This window comes from Gorilla gorilla, chromosome 1 (assembly GCF_029281585.2).
Source record: "Gorilla gorilla gorilla isolate KB3781 chromosome 1, NHGRI_mGorGor1-v2.1_pri, whole genome shotgun sequence".
NCBI lineage: Eukaryota > Metazoa > Chordata > Mammalia > Primates > Hominidae > Gorilla > Gorilla gorilla.
In genome coordinates, this window is record NC_073224.2 from 232,969,308 (window position 1) to 232,996,925 (window position 27,618).

The window sequence follows — 27,618 nt, forward strand, 5'->3', positions numbered from 1 at the left end:
AAGTGGGATTCTGGATGCTTCCATCTTGCTTCTGGTAAGACTGCTCTAGGGCCTCCTGGACTCAGGTGCCTCCTGGTGTGTTGGGAGGTAGCGCCGCAGGAAGCCAGGCTCGGTCCACAGAGCAGCCGCCTCTGAGCTCCCAACTACCTGGCCTGGAGCCTTCCATTTTTAAAGAGAGGCTGAAAATCTGGAGATCTGAATGTTGGCAATGAATTCTAACTTTGACAGAACCACTCCCTGGCACCTAGCAGGGCTCAGCATCAGCTCTGCATAGCAGTCAGGGCCCAGGACATTGGTGGGGTCCTGTATCCCCAACACCAGCACAGGGGCGCACTCCACAAAAGGGGGAACTCCTGTCACGGAAGCAGCTATGCGGCCTTGAAGCGGCCCTGGGCAGCAAGACGCCAGGAGAGACAGGAAATCAAAAGCAGTATTTCTCTTCCAGTCCTCCTTGGGGGCCGGATCGGCTCCATAAAACTAGCTGGAGTGAGAAACGAACATTTGCAAAACAAACCTGGATCCTGGGAGCAAAGTAGGAAGGAAGCCCCACACTCAAGTCAGCCTCTCCGTGCCCACCCTCTGCTGTCCTCCATGCCAGGTTGGAAGGGGGCTGCAGGCATTCTGGCAGGAGCCAGGAAGAGGGCTGGGACCCACCTGGAGATTCCAGGAACCTGCCCTGCCTGCTCCTCATGCCAGCAGCTCCTTCCCAAAGGGAAGGGTAAAAGGCAGAGGAAATCCTCTCCAGGAACCCCCAGCGCTATCGCTGCCTCCCCCATGACTCCCAGGCCCCGCAGATGCAGGCAGGGAGCCGGGCCTCTGCTCTCAGGGACAGGGCTGCTGTCCGGGCTGCCGTGGGGACACAGATGTGCTTCCTCTTATGCAACTCCAGGGTTTCTCACAAGTGCAAGTCAACAAGTGTCTGGCAAGGCCCCACCATGTGCTGGCACCAACACCTCAGCTGCAAAACAAGGCAACTTCTAGAGTCGTATTTCTTAACCCAGAGTCTACGGAAAGTCCTCACGCAGTCCTGGAACATCCAGAAATGGTATACCCAGTACTTAGTGCATGCTGGGGAGTGGCTTCCTCTGGGAGTGTGGCTAGACTAAGCTCCGTGTGGCCTCTAACGCCTGCCCTCCTCGCACCCGGATGTGAGAAAGGAGGCCTGTGGCCCAAAGAGGTGCTGGTCCTGCTCTTGGCTGGCCTCTCGCCAGAGGCTGCTATAGGCCGGGGTTCCTTAAAAAGTATGGTCCTGGGGACCCCAGCACAAGAACCTAGCTTCATAAAAAACTCAGTGTCTGGAGCCCACTCCAGACCCAGGGAGTCAGAATGTCTGGGGAAGGGCCTGCCTTTCAGCCCCTCCCAGGTGGTTCTGAGGGGAACCATTGTCTCTGCTCAGGCTTTCTGGGGCCTTGGTGGATTCCAGGGTAAGACTGCAGCCGGCTCGGCTCCCTCTGAGCCCCAGAACTGGGTGGCCTGGGGGGCCCGAGCTCACTCCTGACATTCAGCCATTTGCTCCTATCCCAGAAGTCTCTGCTCAGAGGTAGTGACCCTGGAACACGCTTCTAAGTGAACGCTGCTGGCCAGAAAGAGTGCCTCTAACAACACCCCCTCTCTCTCCCACCCGGGGCTGATCCCCTAACTCCTTACTGTGCCCACACCTGTAGCTCCATGGGGGAAAAGTTTTTGCAGCTCTCTTCCCTTCTCTCTTTTTTTTTTTTTTTTGAGGTGGAGTCTCACTCTGTTGCCCAGGCTGGAGCACAATGGCACGATCTTGGCTCACTGCAACCTCCACCTACTGGGTTCAAGTGATTCTCCTGCCTCAGCCTACCAAGTAGTTGTGATTACAGGCACCTGCCACCATGCCCAGCTAATTTTTGTATTTTTAGTAGAAACAGGTTTCACCACATGGTCAGGCTGGTCTCAAACTCCTGACCTCAGGTGATCTACCTGCCTCAGCCTCCCGAAGTGCTGGGATTACAGGTGTCAGCCACCATGTCCAGCCCTCTTCTCTTCTCTCTCTTCTTTTCTTTAGATAAGGTCTTGCTCTGTTGCCCAGGCTGGAGTGCAGTGGCGCCATCTCAGCTCACTGCAGCCCTGAACTCCCTAGGTTCAAGTGATCCTTCCACCTCAGCCTCCCAAGTAGCTGGGGCTACTGGTGTGCACCACCACATCTGGCTAATTTTTCTATTTTTTGTAGAGACAGGGTCTCGCCATGTTGCCCAGGCTGATCTTGAACTCCTGGGCTCAAGTAACCCTCCTGCCTTGGCCACCCAGAGTGCTGGGATTACAGGCGTAAGCCACCACGTCTGGACTTTTAGGCTGGCTGCTATCCTTCCTCGATGGGCTCTGGCTGAGCCTTAGGGATACCTGCTCCTAGTCAGGCTCGGAGGTCCCAGCCCGCCGTCCCCAGCCAGCCAGGTGATACTGGATCAGGATCGACTGAGCTGGAGAGGAAAAAAGGTGGGCACAGGCACCTCTTCCTAGGGTCTCCTGCTGCTAGTTCCAGCCCCACCCCAAGCCCCACCACTCCAGAATTACAGAGCAGGTCCCCAACAGCCTCCCAGCACATCTCAGACAGCAGGTCCAGAGGCGTGGGTGGGACAGGCCCCTGCCTGCAAGCTCCAGGTAGCCTGGACCTGGGAGTCAGGCTTCCCTGGGGCTCCCATCTCCGAGCGGGTCCGCTGCCACTGGCCACCAGGTGGCGCTGGTCGACCAGGAACGGTTCCGCGAGCCCCGGGAAGGAAGGCTTTGTTGATTTTCCTTCTTGATATTCTATAATCACCAGGATTACAATCTAAGCAAAAAAACAAAACAAATAAACACAGCGCCCCCCCCTTCTGGATCTTTGGTCTTTGTCTGAAAAATTATGAGAAAACAAAAGGCGCATTGAACATACAACCCCAGGCTTGGGTACTGGCAACAGCTAGGGCCTCCAGAACAGAGGGAGGGAGGCTGGGGGTCTGGGGATCCTGGGCTCTGCGACCTCTCCCAGTGTGAGCTGGGTCCCTGGAGAGCAGGTGCTGGCTAAGCAGCCGCTCTGAGCAGATTTCTCTGCCACTGCAGCCACTGCTCAGCAATGAGGGGCCCCCGTTTGCAGCCACCCCATCCGAGGCCCGGTAGTGGAAACGGTGTGGTGTCTCGGCACCGCTGCCTTACAGGTGCTGAAGGCTGGCAGGACTGACACCCTGGCCCCTGGAAAACCAACAGGCTGCAGGTGAGGACCAGTGTGTTAGGGGAGATGGACTGTGGGGGCCATGATAGCACAAGCAAGCCCACACTTGCCAGGGCCTCCCCCAACTCAACAGGGCCTCCATTCACACTCACTAGGGCCTCCATTCCAACTCACTGTGGCCTCCACCCCACTCACCACGGCCTCCACCCTCACAGTCACCATGGCCTCTACCCAACTCACCATGACTTTCACCCTCACAGTCACCATGGCCTCCACCCTCAGTCACCAGGGCCTCTATCTACCTCACCAGGGCCTCTGCTCACACTCACCAGGATCTCCTCCCAACCCACCAGGGCCTCCACCCAACTCACCACAGCCTCCACCTTCACAGTTACCATGACCTCCACCCACTCACCAGGGCCTTCACCCTCACAGTCACCATGGCCTCCACCCTCAGTCACCAGGAACTCCATCCGCCTCACCAGGGCCTCCATCTACCTCACCAGGGCCTCTGCTCACACTCACCAGGATCTCCTCCCAACCCACCAGGGCCTCCACCCAACTCACTAGGGCCTCCACCCAACTCACCACAGCCTTCACCTTCACAGTTACCATGGCCTCCACCCACTCACCAGGGCCTTCACCCTCACAGTCACCATGGTCTCCACCCTCAGTCACCAGGGCCTCCATCCACCTCAACAGGGCCTCCAGTCACACTCACCAGGGCCTCCACCCAACTCACCAGGGCCTCCAATCACACTATGGCCTCCATCCAACTCACCAGGGCCTCCACCCAACTCACCAGGGCCTCCAACCACACTCACTATGGCCTCCATCCAACTCACCAGGGCAGGGCCTCCACCCAACTCACCATAGCCTCCACCTTCACAATCACCGTGGCCTCCACCCTCACAGTCACCATGGCCTCCACCCAAATCTCCATGGCCTCCACCCTCACAGTCATCATGGCCTCCACCTGCAGTCACCAGGGCCTCCATCCACCTCAACGGGGCCTCCGCTCACACTTACCAGGGCCTCCACCCAATTCACCAGGGCCCCCACCAAACTCACCAGGGCCTTCACCCGCACTCACTATGGCCTCCACCCCACATTCAGGATGGCCTCCACCTCCACTTTCAACATGGCCTTTGTGGCCTCACATTTACTATGGCCTCCACCACCTACCATGGAGGTGAGGTTGCCTTTGGAGGAAGTGTGGGGGTGGAGGTGCTGAATCCCCACACACTCGTGCCTGTGGATACGTCGTGTGCCCGTGCAGAAGCATGGAGGTGCACAGAGCACTTGTGTGGTGTGGGCGTAGGCCCTGGGGCTCTGCTGATTCCACAGCCAGCCCTCCTGCCGCCCGCCCAGTGCTGCAGAGGACACCTGCCCCAGAGGCCTGATGCCAGCGGAGCTCTGGGGACGGCAGGCAGGGTAGAGCTAAACCCTGAGGCGGCTGGGGGAGCTGCCTGCTGATCTCTGGGCCTTCGAAGCCTGCAGGAAGGCCTAGGACTTGCTCATGGCTGCAGGGCCATCTGGCCAGCCAGGGCACTCCAAGAGGAGCCTCCAGGTGGGAGAGCTAGGACAAGATCACCACACGGGAAGGGCTGTGAACATAGCTTAGAAGTCATGCCCTCGCCACTCACTCCGGATGGAACGACCTCACCAACAGCTTGCTGGGAAGTGCCTGGCATCCCATCCCCTCCTGGGCTGCCAGGAAATGGGCAGGGAAGAAAGCCACGGGTGCTCAGAGGGAGAGGATCTTCTCCGAGGAAACGGTTCCATCTGGCTTTCTGTAGGTTCCAGTGGAGCCAAGGGTGCAAGGTTTGGGGCATGGCAGTTTAGAACCACCGTGGCTCTGAGCAGCCCAAGATCACTGAGCAAGTTTCCTGCCAGCTTGGCAGGACAGAAGCACAGAGCCTGCCTGGCAGAGCAGTCGACTCCACTCAAAGTCATCTCTCAGTGGCTGATCTGGGAGGAGAGGACTCCCCCTTCAGCTCCTCACTCACACTATGGGGGTTTAGTGGGTGCAAATCTGGTGCTCTCTCAGACCAGCTGCAGTGGAACAGACCCTGGAATTTCCAGGATGAGACACACTAAGCTTTAGATCACTTGCGTACTGTAAACTCCAGGCCTCAGATGGCACCTCAGACAGTCATTGCCAGGCCTTGGACTGAGATGGGCAATTCTGTGCACTATGAGCCAGAAAGCTGAAGCCCACAGGGGCACCCCAGGCTAAGCACAGCTCTACTCAGCCCTGAATGATTCACATGCAGAACCTCTTTCCCCCAGAGTACATTAGGATGGAACTACATAGCAAAAAACGACACTTCCCAGACTCTCTTGCAACTAGGAGTAACCATATGACAAAATTCTGTCCAACGACACCAGAGATGAAATGATGTATGCAACTTGTGGGCTTAAAGGGAAGGAACTCACCCTCCACCTTATTTTCTCCTCTTTCCACTGGTTGGAATGCAGTTGCAATGGTAGGAGCTGGAGTAGCCATTTTGGACCATGTAAAAGAGGGCAAAGCCCTAGGAATGGGGAGCAGCCACCTGGAGGGAGCCAGGGTGGCCGATCCCTGACCCTGGGGCTGCCACATGAACCCTGAACTGTGACATGAAAGCCAAAGGAGCTTCCCTTTCATTGAAGCCACTGTTATTTTGGTCTTCCTCATAGCAGCAGGACCCATAGTCTCATGATTACAGAAGGGATTCCAAAAGACAGGAAAGATCTCTGGGAATGTCCTGGGAATTCCTATCAGCCATCTTCATTTATTTCTCTGTGTGGTTTTTTTTTTCATCTGAAGGAAGCATTCCTCAGATTGCAGGTGGAAGGGAAGCCCCCTTCTGACCAAAGGGCACAGCTGCAAGGACCAGGATGGGATTCTCTGAATCAGCCTGGTGAGATTCCCAGGGCATAAGGTCACGGAGCCCCCATCTCACAGCAGGTGAGGCGAAGGCTGCAGACCCATCTCCCTTCAGCCCTGAGGAGCACGACATTGTGATTAAACCGCTGACAACTCCGCTGGCGGGCAGGGAAATTTGGAAACATCAGGAAGTCTTCGAAGGCACGCGATTTATGTGGAAATGGGATGAAGCTAATGTGTTTGGCTCCAGTGTTGGGTGACCCGCCTGATTCTGGAATCAAATCTGAGGTCTTCTTGGCTCTCAGCACACCTCTGCTGTCCCCGGACACACTTAGCTGGTGCCCTCTGTGTGTTCCAAGCCTGATCGGCATCTGCGCCTTCTCCTGCAGCCGCATTTCCAGGGCTGTTTCTCGGGCTGTGTTTCTGTCAGAGCCATGCACACGCACACCCGCACCAAGTAATTGTGTGCGGCTCTGCTTCCCCCACCCCAAGACACCAGAGAGCTGAGTGTTATTAGATTTATGGGGAGTTTGTTGTAGTTTTACATAATTTTCTGATGCACTGCAGATTTTTGAGCAGGCATTCACAGTTCCCTCCAGTTGAGCATTGGAGGCTGGCTCCGGACTGGTTTCCACCCCCTGGAGTTCATAAAGCCTAATCCCTCCCACGCAGCCTGGAGGTGGCATTCCTGTCTGATGGATGGGCAGCTTCAGGAAAAATGGGGAGCATATGGCTGAAGGAGAAGGGCTGTCTGTGTGTGTCGAGAAGAATTTGGGAGGGCCCAGCCTAGCAGCCTCTGACTGTAGGAGCCACCTTGAAAGGCATCTTTTCCCTTGGGAGAACCTCCTTGGCTAATCTCTGGCTCACACAATCTCTTGGAACTTTTGCTGGGGCCCAGGGGGTTGGGGCTGCTCCCCGGCCATGTGGATGGGGCCTCTGTCCAGCAAAGGGGCCCTCATTTTCCAGTGGAATCTGACAAGAGGAATTCCTTCTAGTGACCTAAGAAGAAGCAGACAGAAGGCTCAGAAAGGCCAGGAAGGCAACTCCTCCTCTTGACTGAAGACTTGTTTTGAGCAGGAACTCCCCTCTAAATGTGAACACTGAGGGGTGGGAGGAGCTCCAGAAGCACCTGGACCCTGGTCACCCTTTTAAGGCAAGAGTACTTAGGACCCTAATTTTGAAAGCATTGACTAAGCCCCAGAAAGGAGGTTCCAGGCCACTTCCTGCAGCCCTGGAGTGCACTCAGCCATGGCAGCTTCTGCAGGACCAAGCTGAGCCCTCTGGAGTGACTCCACCTCCCAGGAAATGGGACAGGCTGGCAGCCTCAGCCCCTTGGACATGGTGTGCAGGGGTGGAGGAGCTGAGCCGGGCCCCCTGAGATGGCTGGAAGTGCTGGTCTTAGGGCAGAGGCTGTTAGATTCTTGCTACGCCTTTATAGAAGGGGTACTGGGGTGCAGAGAGGGTGGGGCATTGGTCTGGGGCTGCGTAGAGGGGCAGCCGTGAAGCCAGGATGAGCACCTGCCTCCTGACTTGCCAGCCCTGACTCTTTCTACTGCCCTGGCCAGGGGGCACCAGAGTTCCTGGTCAGCAGAGTCAGCGCTGGCCCAGCTGAGGCTCTGCGGCAGAGAAAGTATCAGTAGGCCCCCTGGGGCAGGGCCTCGGCAGGACCCAGTGTCCGGTGCCTGCCCTGCATAGTGAGGTGCCCCCTAGGTACTGAGTAGGAAGGGCAGGCAGGCGGGCCTGACAGCAGGGCCTCAGCACCGGTGCCCCAGACTCCTAGCCTCTGGCCTGCCCTTGGGAAAGTGCCACTGAGCAGCCCCAGCTCCCAGAGCCAGGACACTGCAGCTTCTGTCCTCTGCTCAGGACCCTGGGCAGGTCCCTTCCCCCCAACAATTCCAGGGCTATTTCCAGGGCCCCGTGCATGCCCAGCACTGTGCAGAGAGCCGGAGGGCTTCCCAAGGGCAGCTGTGCCATTTCCCCATGCTTCCCGGTGCTCGGCAGCATTTTGAAGAGGCTCACGAGGCCACTCCTGATGAAGCGCGGGAAGCTGACATCTCCCCCGTGGGGGCTCGAGGAGGCCAGGGCACAGGGGTGTGAAGGCCCAGCTGGGTGGTGGGAGGGCCTGTGGAGAGGCTGAGAGCTGAGGGAAAGGTGGGGTGAGCAGGCAGAGCCAGGGAGAGGGGCAGGTGGAGAGGCAGCAGGCTCTGGGGAGTGGGGACTACAACAGGTGGAAAGGGCACAGAGTCCTGCAGAGGACAGGGGCTGGGGGTGGGGGGGCTGCAGGCTGTGCTCAGGAGCTTGGGCATTGAGCGTGCATTGAATGGGCATTGAGTGGTTTTAAGCAGGGAGGGATGTGGTCAGGACCGCAGTTAAGAAGGTTGCCACTGGGTGTGGCCTGAGCTCAGGAGGTCCCTGGGCTGCCTACCTCGAGGTTCCAGGCAGGAGCACTGAGGCCAGCCTGGTCCAAACCTCCCCATGGGGTACTTGGCTCAAAGGATGACACGTGAGGAAGCTCAGTCTTGTGGTCCTGCCCTTGGCGGGCAGGGCTGTCACCCACTGGGGGGCCTCCCTTGCCACACAGACCCCTCTGTCCCTCCTGACCCTCATCCCCAACCTTGAGGCTGGGAGCAGATCCCTAAATCTGAGCACCCAGGGGACTCTCAGGATTAGCATCACCGCAGGTGCCCGTAGCCTCAGCCTGGGCCCTCCCAGGCACAGGACCCTCACCTTTCCTCCCAGCCGCAGAAAGAATATTTCAGTCCCCCTGCTGTATATGGTGACCGACAGCTGCTTCCTCCCTCCAGCCCAGCTCCAGGGACAGTTCTGCTTCTGAGTGAGCCACTGACCCACCGCCTCAGGCCCTGCTGATGGCAGGTCCTTGCCCTGAGCCCTGGCCATCAATGTCCCTGAACCCCGTGGGCTACGTGTCCACCACTAAACAGCCCCCATGCTCTTCTTGGGTCAGGAAAGCCCCAGACCCATGTTTGTTTTTCCCGAGCCCCGCTGAACAGGGGGCAGGAGAAGCCACTGAGAGCCGCCAGCGGCTGCCGGGAGCTGTGGCCACGGCAACAAAGTACGGAGCAGCCCCAGCTTCCCTGCCTTACTCGGTGTTTTGCATTCTGTGATTTGCACCTGACAGATGCTTCAGAAAGCACCACTTTGCTGACAAAATGAAATCCAGCTCAATTACCATCATCTATTTGCCACCCAGCCTGGGAGCCAAGGCGGGCCCTGAGTCCAGGAGGTGGTGGCTAAGCCCAGATCCCACGTGGATGGGCAAGGCAGGAGGCAGGGTCCGCTCCCGCCACCCCTCCCCTGTTCCATACTTTCCCTCCCCAGCCGGCCTCCACTCCTGTCTGTGGCCGCGGAGACCCGGTCCTGGCCCACTCTTGGCCTGCTTCTTCCTCTACATGCTCTGTGTCTCCAAACCTCACGCTTTTCACCTGTCACGTGGGCCTGGCATTTTGTGCCCTGGCTGTTGTATAGGGAGCTTACAAGGGGCCAAGTGAAGGTGGGGCAAAAGCTAAGCTCACGGTGCCACTGTCATTGCAGCAAGATGGGGCTCCGGACCCGCATCCCCAAGGCCACAGAGGACCTTCCTGGCCCCGCCTGGTTGATGCCAGCCTGGTTCCCAGCGTGGGGGCGCCAGGCCAGCCAAGGCCACTCACACATGGGTTTCAGCTGCCCGATGAGCTCTTCTTTCGTCCATTTCGCCCACTCCTTCTTGTCGGTGTTGATGGAGCAGAGGATGGGGCCGCAAGGCTTGCCGCAGTCCTCGATGGCCGGCACGTTCAGGTAGTGCACCAGGACGATGTCGGGGTTCTGTGGGGAGAGCAGAGACTGGCAGCATGAGGGTGGCATGGTGCCCGCCAGGGTCAGGGCCGCCCCCAACCCCGCAGGTGCAGGCAGAGACTGAGGCCCCAGACACCGGGCTCTCTTGACCTCACACTGCTGACGGTTGCAGCCAGATGGTTCTGTGGTGGGGGCTGTCCGGCGCATGTGGGATATTAGCAGACTCGCTGGCCTCTACCCACTAGATGTCATTAGGCCCCTCCCCCTCCGGCTGTGACCCCTGGAGACGTCTTCAGACATTGCCCAGTGTCCCCTGGGGGGCAAGATCACCCCTGGTTGAGAAACTCTGACCTACACATAAGCTGATATGTGTGTACCTGGGAAGCACGGGCATGAGGTCAAATTCCCTCCAGCCCAACATCCCTGACCTCACACCACAGCCACTGCCCTCTCCCTCCTTCACGCCCAACACACGTTGCCCCCTCACAGCTTGCAGGATGCCCCCAACACAGGCATGGTCACCCGCTTCTCCCTAAGGGGAAAAGGAGCTCCCAGAGCTTAAGGCTCCTCCTGCTGAGGGCTGGAGCCCCTCTGCCTTCAGCCGTGGTCTTCTCCCCCGACAAACAGCCCTGCAATGAAGCACTTTCTTTTTTTTTCTTTAGACAGAGTCTCACTCCATCATCCAGGTTGGAGTGCAGTGGCGTGATCTCAGTTCACTGCAAGCTCTGCATCCCGAGCTCAAGTGATCCTCCCACTTCAGCCTCCTGAGGCTGGGACTACAGGCACACGCCACCATGCCTGGCTAATTTTTGTATTTTTTGTAGAGATGGTGTCTCACTATATTGGCCAGGCTGGTCTTGAACTCCTGGGTTCAAGCAATCCATCCGCCTCAGCCTCCCAAACTGCTGCGATGACAGGCGTGAGCCACCGCACCCAGCTGGCACTTTCCATCTAAGCAATACCCAGGGGGCAGCTGGTGCCCAGAATCTCTGGAAACTCCTCCCTGGAAGAGCTCTTCTGTCACCCCATCCAGCTTGTCCACTCTTTCTTGTTGGTTTCTGGGGCGGAGTTTCCCAAACTTCTGGGCACCAGCTGCCCACAGGTATTCTGAGAAAGATCTCTCAGTCTGAAGACCTAAAAGGCCCAGTTTGGGCCGGGCGTGGTGGCTCATGCCTGTAATCCCAGGACTTTGGGAGGCTGAGGCAGGCGGATCACGAGGTCAGAAGATCAAGACCATCCTGGCTAACACGGTGAAACCCCGTCTCTACTAAAAATACAAAAAAATTAGCTGGGCATGGTGGCGGGCGCCTGTAGTCCCAGCGACTTGGGAGGCTGAGGCAGGAGAATGGCGTGAATCTGGGAGGCAGAGCTTGCAGTGAGCTGAGATCGCGCCCCTGCACTCCAGCCTGGGCAACAGAGTGAGACTCTGTCTCAAAAAAAAAAGGCCCAGTTTGTCTCAAATCAGTTCCATTTAACAGTCAGCCCCTTCCCGTCACATCTTATTAAGAATGTCCTCTGTCGCTTTCTGCCCCCTGAGCTCGGATAGGACATGCCCAGGGGCCTTTGTAAGGCAGCAGTGTCCCTGGGATGAGCATGGGGCCTTCGGTGGCTTTCTCATGGTCCCCCCAGAAGGCAGCGCTGCTTATCTGGTCACGACAATACTGACAAGTTTGTTAAAAAAAAAGCAATCCTGTCACTTTCTAGATGCATCTGGATAAGCCAGAAAAACCTAGCTAAACCCTCCCATTTCAACCAGAGGGTATTTCTTGAACCTTTTTTTTTTCCTTTAGACAGGGTCTTGCTGTGTCACCTAGGCTGGAGTGCAGTGGCGTAATATCGGCTCACTGCCACCTCCACCTCCCAGGTTCAAGCAATTCTCCCGCCTCAGCCTCCTGAGTAGCTGGGACTACACGTGCTAGCCACCACAGCCCGGCTAATTTTTGTATTTTTAGTAGAGACGGGGTTTCACCATATTGGTCAGGCTGGTCTCGAACTCCCGACCTCAGGTGATCTGCCTTCCTCGGCCTCCCAAACTGCTGGGATTACCGGTGTGAGCCACTGCGCCTGGCCTGAACCATTTTTTTCTTGCATTCTCCTAAGGAAACATGGCAGGATATCAGACGCTGCAGGGAACAATGGAAAAAGCCACGTGGGAGGCCTCATCCTGTGCTTTTCCTCCTGATAGAGGAAAGCTGCTTTCCCCTCTGCTTTCCCCAGCTGATAGACTGAGACTCAACCATGAGTCCTGGGACAGGCAGGACCCCAGGCAGGAGAGAGCTGGGTCTGCAACTGCTTTTTTGAATGTTGTCAGGGAAAGAGTCATACATGAATATATGAATCAATCAATCCATGAATAAATAAAGACTCAAGACCACACCATGACCAATGTAAGAAAGGAGACTGGCATAATTAAACAGATTTTTTCCTGCCAACGCTCAGTTAACCAGGAAACTCAATCAACACGAACAGGAGCCTTCTCCTTAATGGCGGCTTTTCTGGATTGCGGTAATCATGCTCCTTAATAATCACGATAATCCCTGACATAAGCGCAGCACTTTATTCTTTTCAAAGCGCTTTCCAGCCATTATCTTATTCGGTGCCCCTGCTAGCCAAGGAGGCAGGCTGGGCAGGGTAGGGCAGGGCAGGGTGCCCTCTGTCTATACAGAGGTGCCTGTAGCACTAAGAAGTTGTGATTGCCCAAAGCTATGTGCCAGCAGGGCACAGCCTGAGCTGGAAGCTGGGGCTCTGACTCCAGGTTCGGGTCCTGCCAGGACATCTGCTGGCCTCTCGTTTTGCTTGGCCTAAGTACTGTCTCATTTCCATTTCACTTCATTCTTGCAGTATGCCCAAGAGGTGGGTCGGGTAGATCTGCTATGCCCTTTGCATGGAGGGGGTAACGGCGGAGAGACGGGGTGATTCACTGTGTCCTTGCCCCGTGTTCTTCCTACAGACCAACATACTGGCCTCCCAGGGACTGCGTCTGGGCTGAGGGCTCCTGCCTGTGCCTGGGCACGGCCAGGCAGCAATGCCAGCTGCTGAGCAAGATGAGTACAGATCAAAGGGCTGCAGGGGCCAGCAGGCCACCCAGGGCTGCCTCTGATCCTGGCCCCTGGAGCAGAAGCCCGGCCCTGCAGGAGGGAGCGGAGACGCCAGACGCCTGGGAGAGGAAAGGGCTGCCGCGTCTTGCCCCACAGTCGCGCTGAGCACAGCCTGGGCCAGCCTGGGACCCGTGGGAGGCCAAGGTGGCGGGCAGGCAGGCAGGGTCTTGTGCGGCAAAGGCCCTCTCTCACCATGAACCCAAACAGTGGAGTTCCTGCATGAGAGCACCCCAAAAGCTGCTATCTCAGGAAGCTCTGCCTGCAGGCCTCAGCCCCCCTCTGCATAACCAGCCTCCACCTATTCTTTGAGGTCAGATGCCAGGATCCCCTCCTCTTCCAGGAAGCCTTCCCTGATTCCCTCTCTGCCTCTACCATAGTAGGGTGGCATTTGGCTTTGTGTTTTAATTGTCTGAACATCAACTTTATTTCCTCAACCTCAGGGACAATGCCCTGCAGCTATGACAGTCCAACAATCACCGGTGCTTATTTCAGGTTTGTAGAATCAAATTAGGCTGAATTCTGACCTCCTGCTTGTGCCCTCCCTAGACCTGTGTTCTCCTGACATCTGGCTTCAGTTTTCTGGGTCCACAAAGGGCAGGGAAGCCTTCCTTTTTTTTTTTTGAGATGGAGTTTCACTCTTGTTGCCCAGGCTGGAGTGCAATGGCGTGATCTCGGCTCACTGCAACCTCCGCCTCCTGAGTTCAAGCAATTCTCCTGCCTCAGCCTCCCGAGCAGCTGGGATTACAGGCGTCTGCCACCATGCCCAGCTAATTTTTAGTAGAGATGGGGTTTCACCACGTTGGCCAGGCTGGTCTTGAACTCCTGACCTCAGGTGATCCACCCACCTTGGCCTCCTAAAGTGCTGGGATTACAGGCGTGAGCCACTGCACCCGGCCGGGAAGCCTTTCTAAACACAGGTTGTTGCTAGGAAGGTAAGACACAATGCAAGGCTGGTTCTTCGTCTTTTCTGGGTATGAGATCTCTTTGAGAGCCTGACGCAGGCAGTGGATACCCACCCCATCCTCCAACATACCCCAAGGCATATCAACACTTCAGTTCAAGGGCTCACAGATCCAATGGTCAGTGGATCCCACTTCAGTAACTACAAATGTAGGGATTGTAGCATCCAGATCTACCCCTTTCAACTCAGGGCACCTGCCCAACACCGGGGGTGGGGGGGTCCCTTCCTGGGAGCCTCCATGCTGGGCCTTGCCTTTTTCCTTGTTTTGATACAATTAGCAGAGTGTCCCAGCCCCTGGCAGTTCCAGGAGACCAAGTGGAGGCTCAGGAGATGCAGGAGCAGGCAGCTTCCCGGTTTCCATCCCAGGGCCTGGAGCTCTCGCACCTGGAATGCCCAGAGTTGAGTAGTTAACAATTTCCTGGCGTGGGGCTGGTTTTCAGACACGGACTGATGGAGGTATTTTGGAAATTTGGGGCACACATCGCTTCTTGGCAATGTTGCAATTTTATTCATTAGTTGTACATTTTATTGGGTGTTTTTGGCAGAAAAATATATTAGCTTGGAGTCCTAATGTATCAGTTTCATGGAGTGCTCATAACGGTGTCAGAGTCCTTGCTGAGCTGCTTTGCTGGTGGCGATATGGGCTCAGGTGGACCAGCTCAGCAGGGCGGCCTGCAGGAATGCCCGGGTTGGGCCTGGATCTGAGAGTCACAGCAGGGGACAGACCCCGCCAGGGCCCTGTAATTTTTTTTTTTTTTTTTTTTTTTGAGACGGAGTCTTGCTCTGTCCCCCAGGCTGGAGTGCAGTGGCGTGATCTCAGCTCACTGCAACCTCCGCCTCCCGGGTTCACGCCATTCTCCTGCCTCAGCCTCTGGAGTAGCTGGGAGTACAGGCGCCCGCCACAGTGCCCCGCTAATTGTTTTGTATTTTTTAGTAGAGACAGGGTTTCACCGTGTTAGCCAGGATAGTCTCGATCTCCCGATCTCGTGATCTGCCTGCCTCGGCCTTCCAAAGTGCTGGGATTACAGGCGTGAGCCACCACGCCCGGCCCGGATTCTTGATTCTGGACAGTTGTGGAGTGAAGCTGCCTTTGTCTTGCCCAGGCTGCCCTGATGTTTCCGTGGGGTTCACCACCCTGTCAGGCCCTATGGGTTCAGGGAGGGAAAAAGAGCTTGTGGAGAAGCCCCTCCCTGGGCTATGGAGTTTTCACGAGAGATGCTAGGGGTCACCCCCCAAAGTGATCGTGACCTTTGGAGATGAGCCCTTGCTTTCCTGGAGGCTTGGTCAGTGCCAAAGGCTGGGGAGAGAGAGCCCCGTGGCATGGTCTGTGACTGTGGTGGTGGTAGAGGAAGCCAAGGATAAGTAAAAGTCTCAGAGAAGTTCCACAGCCTTCTGGAAGAGCCGTGGATGAGGGGATCCCTCCTCCCTCTTGGTGCCTCAGGCTCCTCACCCATAAGCACGGAAGCTGCGCCTCTTTCTCACTGGGGCTGCTGCAGGGAGCAGGGTCAGGCCTCGGAACAGCTGGAATGCCATCAGGACAGACAGAGGCCCCGCTCTACCACCACCAACCACCACCAAAACCAAACCCAGACAGAAAAAAGCCCTGATGTGCTTCCTGAGAGGGTGAGCAGAGTTAAGCCTCCAGCGGGCACTTCTGCTGCTTAGAGCCCCTTCCTCCTCCGGCAGCCCCAGCCTGTCCCAGCTCTCCTCTTGCTGTGTACAGAGGCCCTTCCTCCACCAGCGTCCAGCCTGGGGCTCTGGCCTCCCTCTCTCTCACTCTCTTTCTCCCTCTTTCCCTCTCTCCCTCCTTAGTGGCCTCATCCAGTGTCCTGACCTCACACCCACCAGATTCCCAGGACACCCAGATTTCCCTCTCCAGCCCACCTCTCCTCTCTTGCCTACCTGCCTGTTGACGGCACCCCTCGAAGGCCTCAAAATCCCCATGACTTCCCATGGCCGACCTCGCCTCCCGACCTCCTGCTCAGCACCCTTGGCCCCTCCAGGCTTCCCACAGCTGCCCAGGTCTGGAACCCAGGAGTCATCCTCTCATTTTCCCTCCCTCTCCCTCAACGGCCAGTCGATCACCCAGTTCTGCCATTTCTCCCACCCCAGGAAGCCTAATCCTCCCATTTACCCCATGCCTGCAACGACCAAGTCTGATCCTCCACCTGCTCTCCTGCGCACGTGGGAGTGTGCCCTCCTCCTGGGTGTCCTCACGTCTGCTCTTCCCTTCCCCAACCCATCCTTCAAACAGCAGCAGGCGTGGTCGGGCTGTTCCGGACGGCTCCCTGGCACTGAGATCAGGCCCACACTCCCGCCACAGTTCCAGGCCGGGCCACCTGTACTTCTTGCTGGCCGCTGCCTGCCTCATGCACCTGGCTCCTGCCACCCCATTCCCCAGATCTGCCGCTTCTCTCCCTGGGCTGTGGTCTCTGGCTGCCACGCTCCATGCCACATCGGTCCCAGGTCACTTCCTTGTGGAAACCTCATTCAGCAACCCCGTTGACAACAGTGCCCACCCTGCCTGGCTCCCGCCTCACTGTCTTTGCAGCACTAATCTCTCAGTTTCCGCTCAATTACTACTCGGGTTTGGCCTGTTTTCCTGGCCACAAGTGTGAGCTCCGGATGGCTGGGACTCTGTCTGCGGGGCAGCCACATGGCAGGGGCTCCATCCTACTTACTGAAAACCCGGGGCATAGCAGGGTGCCGCCAAGCTGCTCCAGGACACGGGCCAACAAGCCTGCTAGGGGGCACCTGGCCTTGGCTGGGGGAGCTGGTGCAGGGGTGGCTGTCTCCTCTCCGGAGATTCAGTGTCTCAGGACCAATCCTGGAGAGCCCCCAGGCATGTCTTCTAGAGGGACAGACAGAGACGGGTGCGGGGAAGGAGTCGGTGTTCATCCCAGGCATGGGCTGGAAGAGGAGGGGTCCACTCCCTCAGAAGGGGCCCAGGAGGGGTGGCATCTGAGGGGGTCCACGAGCTCTCTGCCCCTCTGCAGCTCTCCCTCTCCGAGGGAAGTTCAGCTTGTCCCTTAACCCAGCTGTGCCTCCTGGAAATGCATTTGGAGCTGCTGATCTCCCCAGTTCCAGACTCCCAGGGCCCTGCCAGGCACAGGACTCTCAGGCTGAAGGTGGTGGAAGGGCATCTCCCGGGAGCCTGAGGTAGAGTCAGTCTCTTTGAGAACTTTTTCTAGATGGTGCCTTTCACCCAAACTGCAGGGACAAAGAGAGGACAGGGGACAAGCTGAGGGCCTTTCCTCCAAAAGCACAGGAGAGGCTAAGAACGTTCTGCAGAGAATGCCTGCTCTGTGTTAAGCAGGCCCTTTAGTGCTAGCCTGAACCTTGTCGGGAGGGGGTGAGGCAGGCAGAGGGCTCAGGACGGGCCTGGCCCCCAGCAGCGCTCATGTGTAAGGCCACTGACACTGCCTAGTAAATGGGCATGAGGTGGAGGTGGGGGAGGTGCTCCAGGCTGCAGAGAGGAGCTGAGCTCTGCACCTCCCGCATGCTGAGCCCATGCCTGGGTGTGTGCAATCAGCCCTTGGAGTTGGTTGAGGATGCAGCAGTGAGCTCTTCCCCAGAGACCCACGGAGGGGACTCAAGTCACCCACAGCAAGAGCCTTGGGGATCTCACATCCTTTTCCTGGCCGCTTCCAGGGGTGGATCCTGGGCCAATGGGTGTCGGGCAGCAGGGTCCCACCGCCCTGGCCTCGGCTCCTCCATCTCCGCTGAGGAGGAGGAGGCCTGGAGCCAGGACCCCTTTCTGTGGAGTAAGCAGGGTGGTGATGCAAGAAGTGGTTAAAAATGCAAAAAGCTGTTGGTTTTGATAAAGAAAAATGCAGCTGCAACATCTGTTTGACTCTTGTTTGCAGCTTCATCAACGCTAAGTGGTCAATAAATCAGAGTGGCATGGCGTTCCGTTTCTTCTGGGGCTCAGTCATTAATCTCGTGCCAGTTCTCATGAAAAATGAAGGAGAGAGGCCGTGTGATAGTGAAAATGTGTACATTACCCAGAAAGTCATAATAGCATGTAATAGTGCCACACACCTCCCCACTTGCCGCTGGGGGCGCGGGGGGCGGGCCTGCATGCCACCAGCCGGATAGGAGGGAGACGGGCGAGGAAGCAACATTGCCTGCATCACAGGCTCCTTCGATCTTTGCATTTGTCATATTAGCACCATTTATACATATTCCGAATGTCCCATAAGCCTCATCATCAGAGGCACAGCCTTCCCTGCACCTGGATGCTTAATGAACAACGAGGGTAGGAGCCTGTGAAACGGGTGTGCAAGGCTGGGAGGGAGAAGGGCGGGGTTTATTAGGGAAGGGATAGAGGGCGACACTGGGTGGCACAGGGCTGTGGTGTCACTAGGCTGCAGGACTGAGCAAAATCCTCTCGCCCACCTTCTGGCTGCCCCAGGTATCTGGGCCCCTGTCCTCTCTGCTCTGGGTAGCAGTGTGAGGTGGGACGATGGTTCCACTAGAAAGGAGGCTGATCATGAAGGCCTTGGCAGGCTTGGGTTCTATCCCCACTGTCACCCACTGAGGGTAGCCAGGAGGCAGGGGGAGGATCAGAGAGGCCTGGAGGATGGACGGAAGCACAAGAAGCATGCTCCCTGAGAAGGGCTAGGGCACGCGGGCGCCTGCTGCTCAGGTCTCCCAGGATCTGCCGGCCCCTGGAGGCTGCTGTCTCCTTCGGTCTCTCTTCCCTGCCTCTGATGGCTCCAATGCATAGTACTGTGGCATTCCACGGCCACTCAAGGGTGGGAGCATGCCTGGACCCACAGCACATACCTCCCAGTGGGCATTTCTGTTTTCAGAGTTCGCTTTCTGAGTGTCAGCTGTGTCTCGGGCTCCACATTCAAGTTCTACAACCCACAGGTGCAAGTGGTATTGCTATCCCTGCTTACAGAAAGGAGAGTGCCTTTGAGGGCTGAGTCTCTGGGTGCCAGCCCTGCTTGAAGTCATGATCTCACAACTCCAGACCACTGCCCCAGGGCTCTGTGGGGCTCAGTGGATGTTTCATGGGAGGGCTGTGCACTCAGCCTCAGTGCCCCAGGTGGCAGCAGCCCAGTTCACGTCTATGCCAGAGCAAAAGTAGGTCCAGGGAGCCCGGTTGGGTCATGTGAGGTGTGGGGAGCTGGGAGGACCAAGGATGTGGCTGGAAGGCTCCTGGCTGGTCTGTAAGCTCCTCAGGGCAGGACCGAGGCTGCAGATGTCCCTGTCTCCACATCAAGGGCCCACAGTAGTTAGAACACCCTCTGTGGGGTGTGCAGGGGAGTGGGGAACAGCCTTCAGGGACCCTGGAGCTGAGCACCCGGTAACTGGGGTACAGATCTAGGTCCCCAAAGTTGGCAGCTATTAAAGGATAAGCAAAAACAGAGAGAAGGGAGGGAGTAGGAACTGAAAGAGGGGCCCTGGTGCCCCAGTAATAGGCAGGGTCAGTAGTCAACTGTGCTCTTCTGGGGGCTTGGTCCTGCAATCTGTGCTGGGCCCAGGGATCCCCCACTGCGGCCGAGTGTGGCAGGCACACAGAACACCTCCCCGCTTCCTTGTCAGTGCTCAGCAGGGCTGGAGGATTCTGAGTGATGGCTGGCAAGGGGTTCAGAGGGCCTACAAGCGAGGGCAGAGGTAGGCTGCCCTTGGGGGCCCTGCAGCACCTTCCCATGGCTGCCCTCATTATGCAAGCCTGTGCGCCAGCGGGAGTCAGGCCGGCAGCCCTTCCCTGCTTTGGAGGGAGGCTGGGAGACTTAATTAGTTAATGTGGGTAAAGTGGTCTGAAGATGAAAAACCCTGGGTAATTGCTGAGTGCTGCTGCTGTTGTTATTACACAATTACCAGAATTTTCCAGTCATGGGAATATAGTTAAACAATTTCCACCTGGTGCGGGGTTCCGGGAACCATGCCGGCTCAGGGGCTGGCTTGCCCTGCCTCCTTTAGCCCAAAGGTAGTGTAGGAAAAACACATTTATGGTGGGAGATCATGCCTGGCACAATCCTGGGCACATCCTAGACACCCAGAGAATGCTGGATGAAGGGAGCTCTCCACTCACGCTGAGCAGATAAAGACGCATGTACCTCAAGAGGGGACAGAGGGTCCCGTCTGCCTGCACTTTCCAGAGGCCTCTGAAACAGTCCCACCCAAAGGCTGAGAGGGGGGTCAAACCATCCTGGAGGGGCGCTGCCTGGGAGTGGAGGACTTTTCATTGCACAGCAAGACCTGGCTGCCCAACAGCACGTATGCGTGGGGGCCCGGGCTGGCCTTATTTAAAATCATTATAAATGACCCGGGGGAAGACATGGCCGATAAAATCTCCACGTTTGCAGATGACACTAAATTTTAATGAGTAACGAAAAAGAGCCAGTGTCAGAGGGTATGGGAGCTACAGATGTATCCCAGGGCAGTGATGTGCGGGGCAAGAGGCTCAGGATGAGTAAAGCAAATTGGCAATGGAGGCTGGCGGCCCGAGCTGCCATTGCCAGGCCCCCTGAGAGAGGACCTCCCAGGATCCACAGAAGCCACTGGTCCACAGTTGTTGCAGGGACCAGAAAGGGCCCAGCCTGGAGAGGAGGGCAGGACCTGGGAACTGGAGACAGAATGGCCGAGGCGTCCTTGCTGCAGAGCTGGGTCTGAACGAGGGAGTGCAGGGGTGAGGGAGCACCAACTGAGGAGGGGCGGGCAGCTCCAGGAAAACGAAGATAAGGGCTTTCCGGTCCAGAAAGATAACAGTGGAGAGGAAATGTGATTCGAGTCTTCAGAAAGGGGAGAAGAGGTGAAAGTTGCTTCTAACTCTAGATCCATGAATGCTAAGAATACGGGTTCCCCCACTCTGGAGCTCAGGGAGGTAATTTTAGCACAATCAAACTACACAGCGGGCAGTCAACGTATGAGACTCATTATTCCAAGGCGACATGGGCTGAAAAATATAAAGAGCTTTTTCTAAAATGGGTGACATTAGTTCCCGGATGGCTGATCCATAAGGAGTTGTGCAAGAGATCGGGATGCTGGGGGCCATCTCTCTTTGGGACCCCAAAATCCAGGAGACACCATGATGGCCGGTGCCCCCACCAGGGTGGAATCCGGGGCTGCGAGTGTCAGCTGGACTGTTCAGCGTCCAACCATCCTTCTCTCTCTTGCCAGGGACCTGTCAGGGATGCAGGCTGCTGGCGTCCTGCAGTTGGCAGAGCCTGAGCTTGGATGAGATTGTTGGTTGGTGTCCTGTCCTGTTTGTCTCCTGCTCTCACCTTGAACTAATTTTTGATTTATTAGCAATGCTGCAAGAGTTGCTCTGACCACCCCTGGGACAAGAAGCCATGGGCCTTTCGCAGGGGCACAGGGAACTCCTGTAGGGAAAAGGTCCTCCTCAGGGCATGCAACCCTGGCCCAGCAGAGACAGAGGGTGGAACAGCACAGATGCTGGGCAATCAGGTCTCAGAGGGCTGCAGTCACCATACCTCTGACCTCCTGTCCCTCCCAGGAGCTAAATCCATAGGCACATGGCCTCCTCACCACCCTCAAGGAGGTCCTGCCTGCAGCCTAGACTGGCCATGTCCTCCCAGATGGCTGGAAGCCAGGCCTGCTGCCCTCCCCTGTCTCTTCCATCCTCTCCAAGCACATGTGCCCCACTTCTGCTCCCAGAGCTGGTGTGCCTGCTCAGAACTGTGCCCCATTAGGCAGTGAATCAAGCCCATCAGATGACAATGGCAGCAAACAGTCATTGAGGCATCTCTAGAGTGACTGATGTGCTCTGGAGCCTTTCCTGCCCATCTGCTCCCCTCCATAGCTCTGGAGGAAGTTGGGCATGTGCCACCATCCCTGCTGGACTGAGAGGTGCTACATGGTCTGCTCACGGCCACGTGGCTCATGGGAGGCTGAGCTGGACACAACTCTGGTGCACTAGCTCTTTTGATAAGAGTTTCCAAGTTTTCTTTAGCAATCCAGCCACCTCTCCAACTCAGTCCAGGGGTGGAGCTTGTCACTCAGGCTGGCCAAGCCGCATTCTTTGGGCCACATTGATTGGCTCAGAGAGAGACCCATGGCTCCACCAGAGCCAATCAGTGCTAATCACTAGGCTTTGGCTGGAGCCACTTGGAGGCAGGTGTGCTCTTTCCTGCTGGACTCGAACCTGGGAGAATGAAATCTAGTGCTCCTGGAAGCCATCTCTTGCCAGCACATGGAGAAGGAGAAGGGAGCTGGTGCGAGGAGCAGGGCTGAGGGGAGAAGACACAAAGCCTCGATGCAACTGATGGAACACAGGCCAGCACATCTCAAGACTTTTCAGCAACTCCAACCCCCAAATCTCCTCCTCCCCCAAAGTCAGTTCAAGTCGAGTTTTTTGTTGCATCGCCCATGAGCCTTAATTCCTAAAAAATGATCACGTCTTCTTTCGGCTAAGCCGGTCACTCTTTCCACCACACAATTCAGATGATCCTCTGGTGTCAATAACCCCCACCGCTATGATTGCTGAGAACTAGCATTTCTTCAGACCTGTATGCTCCAGGTGCTGAGTGCTAACTACTTCCCAGGACTTAGCTTGTTTAATCCTCACTACAACCTCACAAGGTAGAACTGGTTATGGCCCCATCTGCTTTACACATAAAGAATCTAAAACGTAAGGAATTAAGTAGTCCATCAAAGCCCTGCCCATTAAGCCAAGGTCTATCTGATGATGAGGAAGCAGAGTGGTAGAGAGTGTGTGCTCCAGAGACAACTGCCTTAGGTTCGAGTCTGGGTTCTGCTACCTCCTAGCTGTGAGCTTTGGGCAATCACATCTCTGTGCCTTAGTTTTCTCATCCATACAATGGAGAGAACAGTAGTGCCTGCTCCCTGAGGTAGTTGTGAAGACTAAACAAGATACAGCATTTGAACAGTGCCCGAGGCATGGGAAACCTTCAGAACGGCCAGGTATTATTCTGACTGACCTCTCTAACCAGTGTTATGTCATCTCACACTATTGCTAAGGACAAAGTTTCCCTAGGATCGTATGGAACTTCCATGTGGAGCAACATCAAATTAATTCAGATATTGCTTATTTGGGAAGCATAATTCTTTGAGATAGGAGCCCATCTAGGTAAGGTTAAATTCTTTTCAAACATCGAGGAAGCATCATGATCTCCAACCGACGATGAGCTAAACACCAGCCATTCTTGTCCAATCATAAAAACAGGATCTCTGAGACAATTCTTGGTTATCTTCCAAACTCTGGAAGAAAACAAAGCTCCATTTTCCTGAAAAATATCCCATAACTCTCCATGAATTAAAGAGACAGACACCCCATCCCCATCCTGCCACATTGGATAGGTAGGAGTCCCTTGGGCCAATGGGATCACTTCTAGTCCTCATCCAGATGATACAGGCATCAAGTGACCTGTAAGCCCTTGAGGAGCTCCAGTGCCTCCAGCCCCTTCTCTAGTAAGCACTGTCCTCTTCCTGGATGCTTTATGTATTTTAATTTGTGCATGAAAGATCCTCCAGGGTCCTGCAAGTCAGGGGTCTCCTAAACCCTTCTGCTTACTCCTCTTGGAACAGAGAATAGTGAAGGTGGGAGGAAACTTAGGGATCGTCCAGGCCAACTTATCAACCCCCTTCCATCTCCAATTGGGAAAACTGAAGCAAGAGAGACTCTGAGTTGAACGTCACGCAGCAGACAGGTAGAGAGTGAGGACAGGGAGCTGCACCCGTCCCCCACCCTCTGCTGTCTCTCAGCTTTGCCTCTTCCTGATGTTCAGAACCTTCTGAAGCAAATGATTACACCTCCCTTGCTTTGCAGAGAGAATTTGCAGAAAAGCAGAGCTGGTTGCTCTTCATCACAAGTGGCATTCAGAACAAGGCTGCTTCCCGGCCAGCAAACTTCTTCACAACCTTGAGTATGAGTAGGGTCCCGAGATGTTTGGTGGGCTTTCTGTTTAGTGTCTTCCTGGTGGTAGTGATGGCAGGGCAGGTGCTCCAAGCAGGGAAGTCTGGGAGGTTGGGATGGGGCCACCCTTCCTCTGCTCTGGAGGAGCACCTGGGGAGCCCCTGCACTCAATCCTGTTAAAGACCTAAACCCCAAAGCTCTCCCTTGACTGACAAATGGGCTGGCCGTGGAGGCAGCAGAGGATGAATTGTGCCCGGTCCATCAAGCATCTACAGGATTTTTATGCTCTGGCAACTGTAATGGTGAGATTCCAGCAATTGTTTTAGAGGGAATCATGATTAAATTGGGCTGTATGTTTTTTTAATGTGTTCCCCAGTTCCTCTTTAATACCTTGGTAGGACAAGATAACGTGTAATCACTGAAGTAATTGTGGCTCTCAACAGTTTATGTCTTGAAGGAGTGACTGGGGGTTAACAAAGCCACCGCAGGGCAAGGTTTGGATTAGAAAATACAGTTTTTCTTTTTGTTATTTTCTTTTTAAATCCCTCTTTATCTTCTTCCTTTCTCCAGTGGCTCCTGGAGCTCGCTGATAACCTGTAAGCCTCCTCGGGTGATAACGGGACCTGCTATACTAATGACATAGGCAAGTCTGGGGCCGGCCCCTCTGCAGAGCTGCTGCGGCAGGCCAGGCCCTTCCCAGAGCACATGCCTTTGCAGGAAGCGCCAACTGGTCCCCCAGACCAGTGGGGCTCGACATCCTGAATACCAACGCCCATCCAGACCCCATCTTCATCGCCACATCCTGAAGCTGCTGGCTGGAGCCAAGCAGTGAGGCTGCCCTATGCCAGCCCATTGCGAATGGCAGAGGAGAGCAAGCTCGTGAACCCCGACACTGCCTCAAACTGTCCCTCTCCTGGCAGATGCTGAAGACAACGGTGGGGTGGGCATCTGTGCTAGCAGGGAGATGGCAACCCCACTCACTCCTCTTCAGATGATGCGACAGAACGGCCTGGCTTCATCCAGCTTCCTCAGGGCAGGGGCAACTCTAAGCATCCTGCTTAGAGGCCAAGACCCTGTCAGCCTGGTGGGGGCAGAATCAGGCCACAGAGCAGTCCTGCCACTGTGACTCCATGGCCACCAAGTCTGAGGTGCTGCTAATGCCAGCAGAGCTGAAGGAGGGGAGAGATGGGCAGGCGTCCTGCTTTCCTCTTGGCCCCGAGGCCACCGCCCCAGTCTCCCCTCACTGCCTTCCCCATGCTCCTTGGCATCAGCCTCCTGACTGGTCTGCCTTTGAGCCAGGCACTCCCATCCAACTCTCAGAGCCATCTTCCCAAGTCCCAGCTCTGATGACATCACCCACTGCTAACCTTTCCTGGCTCCCCATTTCCTGTGAATGCAACCCCACTCCTGATCCCAATGGCCTCCATGATCGGCCGGATCCACCTCCCATGCACCCTTCTCACCCCTCTTGGCTCAGTCAACCAGACCATTCAGCCTGCTCTGCCACTGGCCCTGCCCACGCTGTTCCCAAGGCCTGGAATCTCTCCACATTCCACCTACTTGTCAAGACCCAGATCCAACGTCACACTGTCCTTCCAGCCTCCCTTTATCCTTCCAACCAAAATAATTTCATTCCCTTTGGGACTCCCCTGACAGCCCTCTGTGTCTCTCCTGCAGCATCAGCCAGCCTCACCCTTTCCACTGATCTTCAGGCTGGCTGGCACCTCCATTCCTTCTCTGGACCCCAGGCTTCCTGAGAGCAGAGTGTGCATCAGAAGGAAATGTATTCCCTGATAGACAGTCAGCAAGTGTTGGTTGAATCAGTGGTGGGTTGACTGCATCTGAATGGGGACACTCATCCTGGATCGGTCACTAGAGACAGCCCCTGTGCTGGGGGCTGTGCCAGTCGGTGGCCAGCACACCCACCACCCACCCATCACCCTCTCCCTTCATCTCTTCCACCTTCACCAAGGCAGAGTGAAGGACATGGCAAGGGCCTTTCTGGGTACTTCTGCATGCGAATTTACTGGAGTCTTCATTTTAACCCAGTTTCTCTGTTTCCACCTGTGGGAGCAGTGGTATACCAGGATGATTTGTTCCAACCAACCACTCATACACAAATCCCTACTCCCCATCTTGGCCCTTGGAATTCTGCACTGGAACCATGGCGGATGGCACTCTTCCCCACTAAGCTCAGATGGGGTCCCAGAAATCTCATAGGCAGGGTTCTGTGTTGTCATTACCAATTGATCACAGCTGGTGTGGGAGACAAACTGTGGTCCTCATCTCTGCGCAGGCGCAATGCAACTCCTTAGTGGGGAGACCCACAGCACTCGCTCCCTGTTTGTTTTTAGGTCTTACCACGGCTGCCTTGAAGCTGAGAAAACAGAAGCTGGGCTGAGGGCCTTGGCACCAGCCCAGGGTAACTGGGACACCCATGTTTGCAAAGAAAGCATTTGTGAAGTGTGAAGAAATCAGAACAGCACCGTTCAAAAACTGTGTTTAAATTTCACTCAAAATGTTCTATTTTGTGTCGAGGATAGAGTCCCCTTGGAAAAAACACTTTCTGGCATTTGGAAACCACTGTTGCTATGGAGCTGTTAAGAGATGTTAGCTACCAGGGGACAGCAATTAATTGCGGTGGCTGCAGGTAAATCAAGCCAGCAGCTCCTTTGGAGGAAGCTGATGGGAAAGGGGATCTAAAAGGCAATGTTGAAAAAGAGCTTCTGTAATCCCAGCACCTCGGGAGGCCGAGGCGGGCGGAACACCTGAGGTCAGGAGTTTGAGACCAGCCTGGCCAACATGGTGAAATCCCATCTCTACTGAAAATACAGAATTAGCTGGGTGTGGTGGCGCATGCCTGTAGTCCCAGCTACTTGGGGGGCTGAGGCAGGAGAATCCCTTGAACCCAGGAGGCAGAGGTTGCAGTCAAACTTCCAACTGAGGGTTTCAGATGCTTGAGGGTGAGGTGCCTTCTTAGTGACTTCTTTGTGTTTCCTTCATTTCTAGGAGAAAGGACTCAGTGTGTGGAGCTGATGGGAAGTCAGGCTTTCCCTTCAGTTAACCTGAAATGACGGGGGTCCCGGCTCACCCACTCTCCTGCAGGGAGCTCTGAGGTGGGATTCTCAGCCTTTTAGAGGAACAGCTGCCTCTTCTATAGAGTAGGGGTAACTGTGGCACTTGCTTTGCAGGATGTTCATTAATTCCCTCATTCATTCATTCATTCATTCATTCAACAGATTAGCTCTCAAGAACCACAAGATACCAGGGACTGGCCTACATTTGGGGTCTACTGTGACCAAGTCTAAGACTCTGCCCTCAAAGAGCATGGAAGAGACGAGCTATAAACATTGGAATAAAGAATAAGGTGGTTCTGGATGGCATGAGGTGGTATGAGCACAAAAAATGGGGGTGGGTGGAGAATTTAGCCAGGGAGCTTGAGAAGGCCTCTAAGGATGGAACCTTTAGCTGTATCTGAGATGATAAAAAGAAGCCAGCTGTGGGGAGCTCTGGGAGAGGAAAGGATTCAGGCACAGGGAATAGGGACGAAGACCTCAGGACAGACTTGGGCTCATAGGGAACATTCAGGAAAACAGCCGTGAAACAAGAAAGCACAGAGGTTCAGTCTGGAGAGCCAAGGACAATGGCCTGTGAGGGCCGAGTTCCATGATGGCGGCTCCACGTCTGTCTGGCTTGCTCAGCCTTGAGCCTGGCATCTGGCCCAGAGCTGGGCTTGGAAAATATTTGTTGAATAAATGAAATGGTTCAGGAATGCTTTAATGTTGAATAAGCCTCCACATGGAACAGAAGATTCCATCTCTCAACAGAAGAAAAACCTCCGCATTTTGAGATCACCAGGATAGGCTCATGCTG

General features: G+C 55.7%; 1 protein-coding gene across 13 annotated transcripts in view; it reads right to left on the bottom strand.

Annotated features, from left to right (window-relative positions):
- The window catches only part of CAMTA1 (calmodulin binding transcription activator 1), a 986,830-nt gene that overhangs the window by 120,903 nt on the left and 838,309 nt on the right, over positions 1-27,618 (bottom strand). For all 13 annotated transcript variants that reach the window (XM_031010110.3, XM_031010103.3, XM_031010096.3 and 10 more), the window contains one exon: positions 9,713-9,866. In XM_031010110.3, coding sequence (XP_030865970.3) covers positions 9,713-9,866 — 154 coding nt within the window. The remainder of the gene's footprint in view (positions 1-9,712; positions 9,867-27,618) is intronic.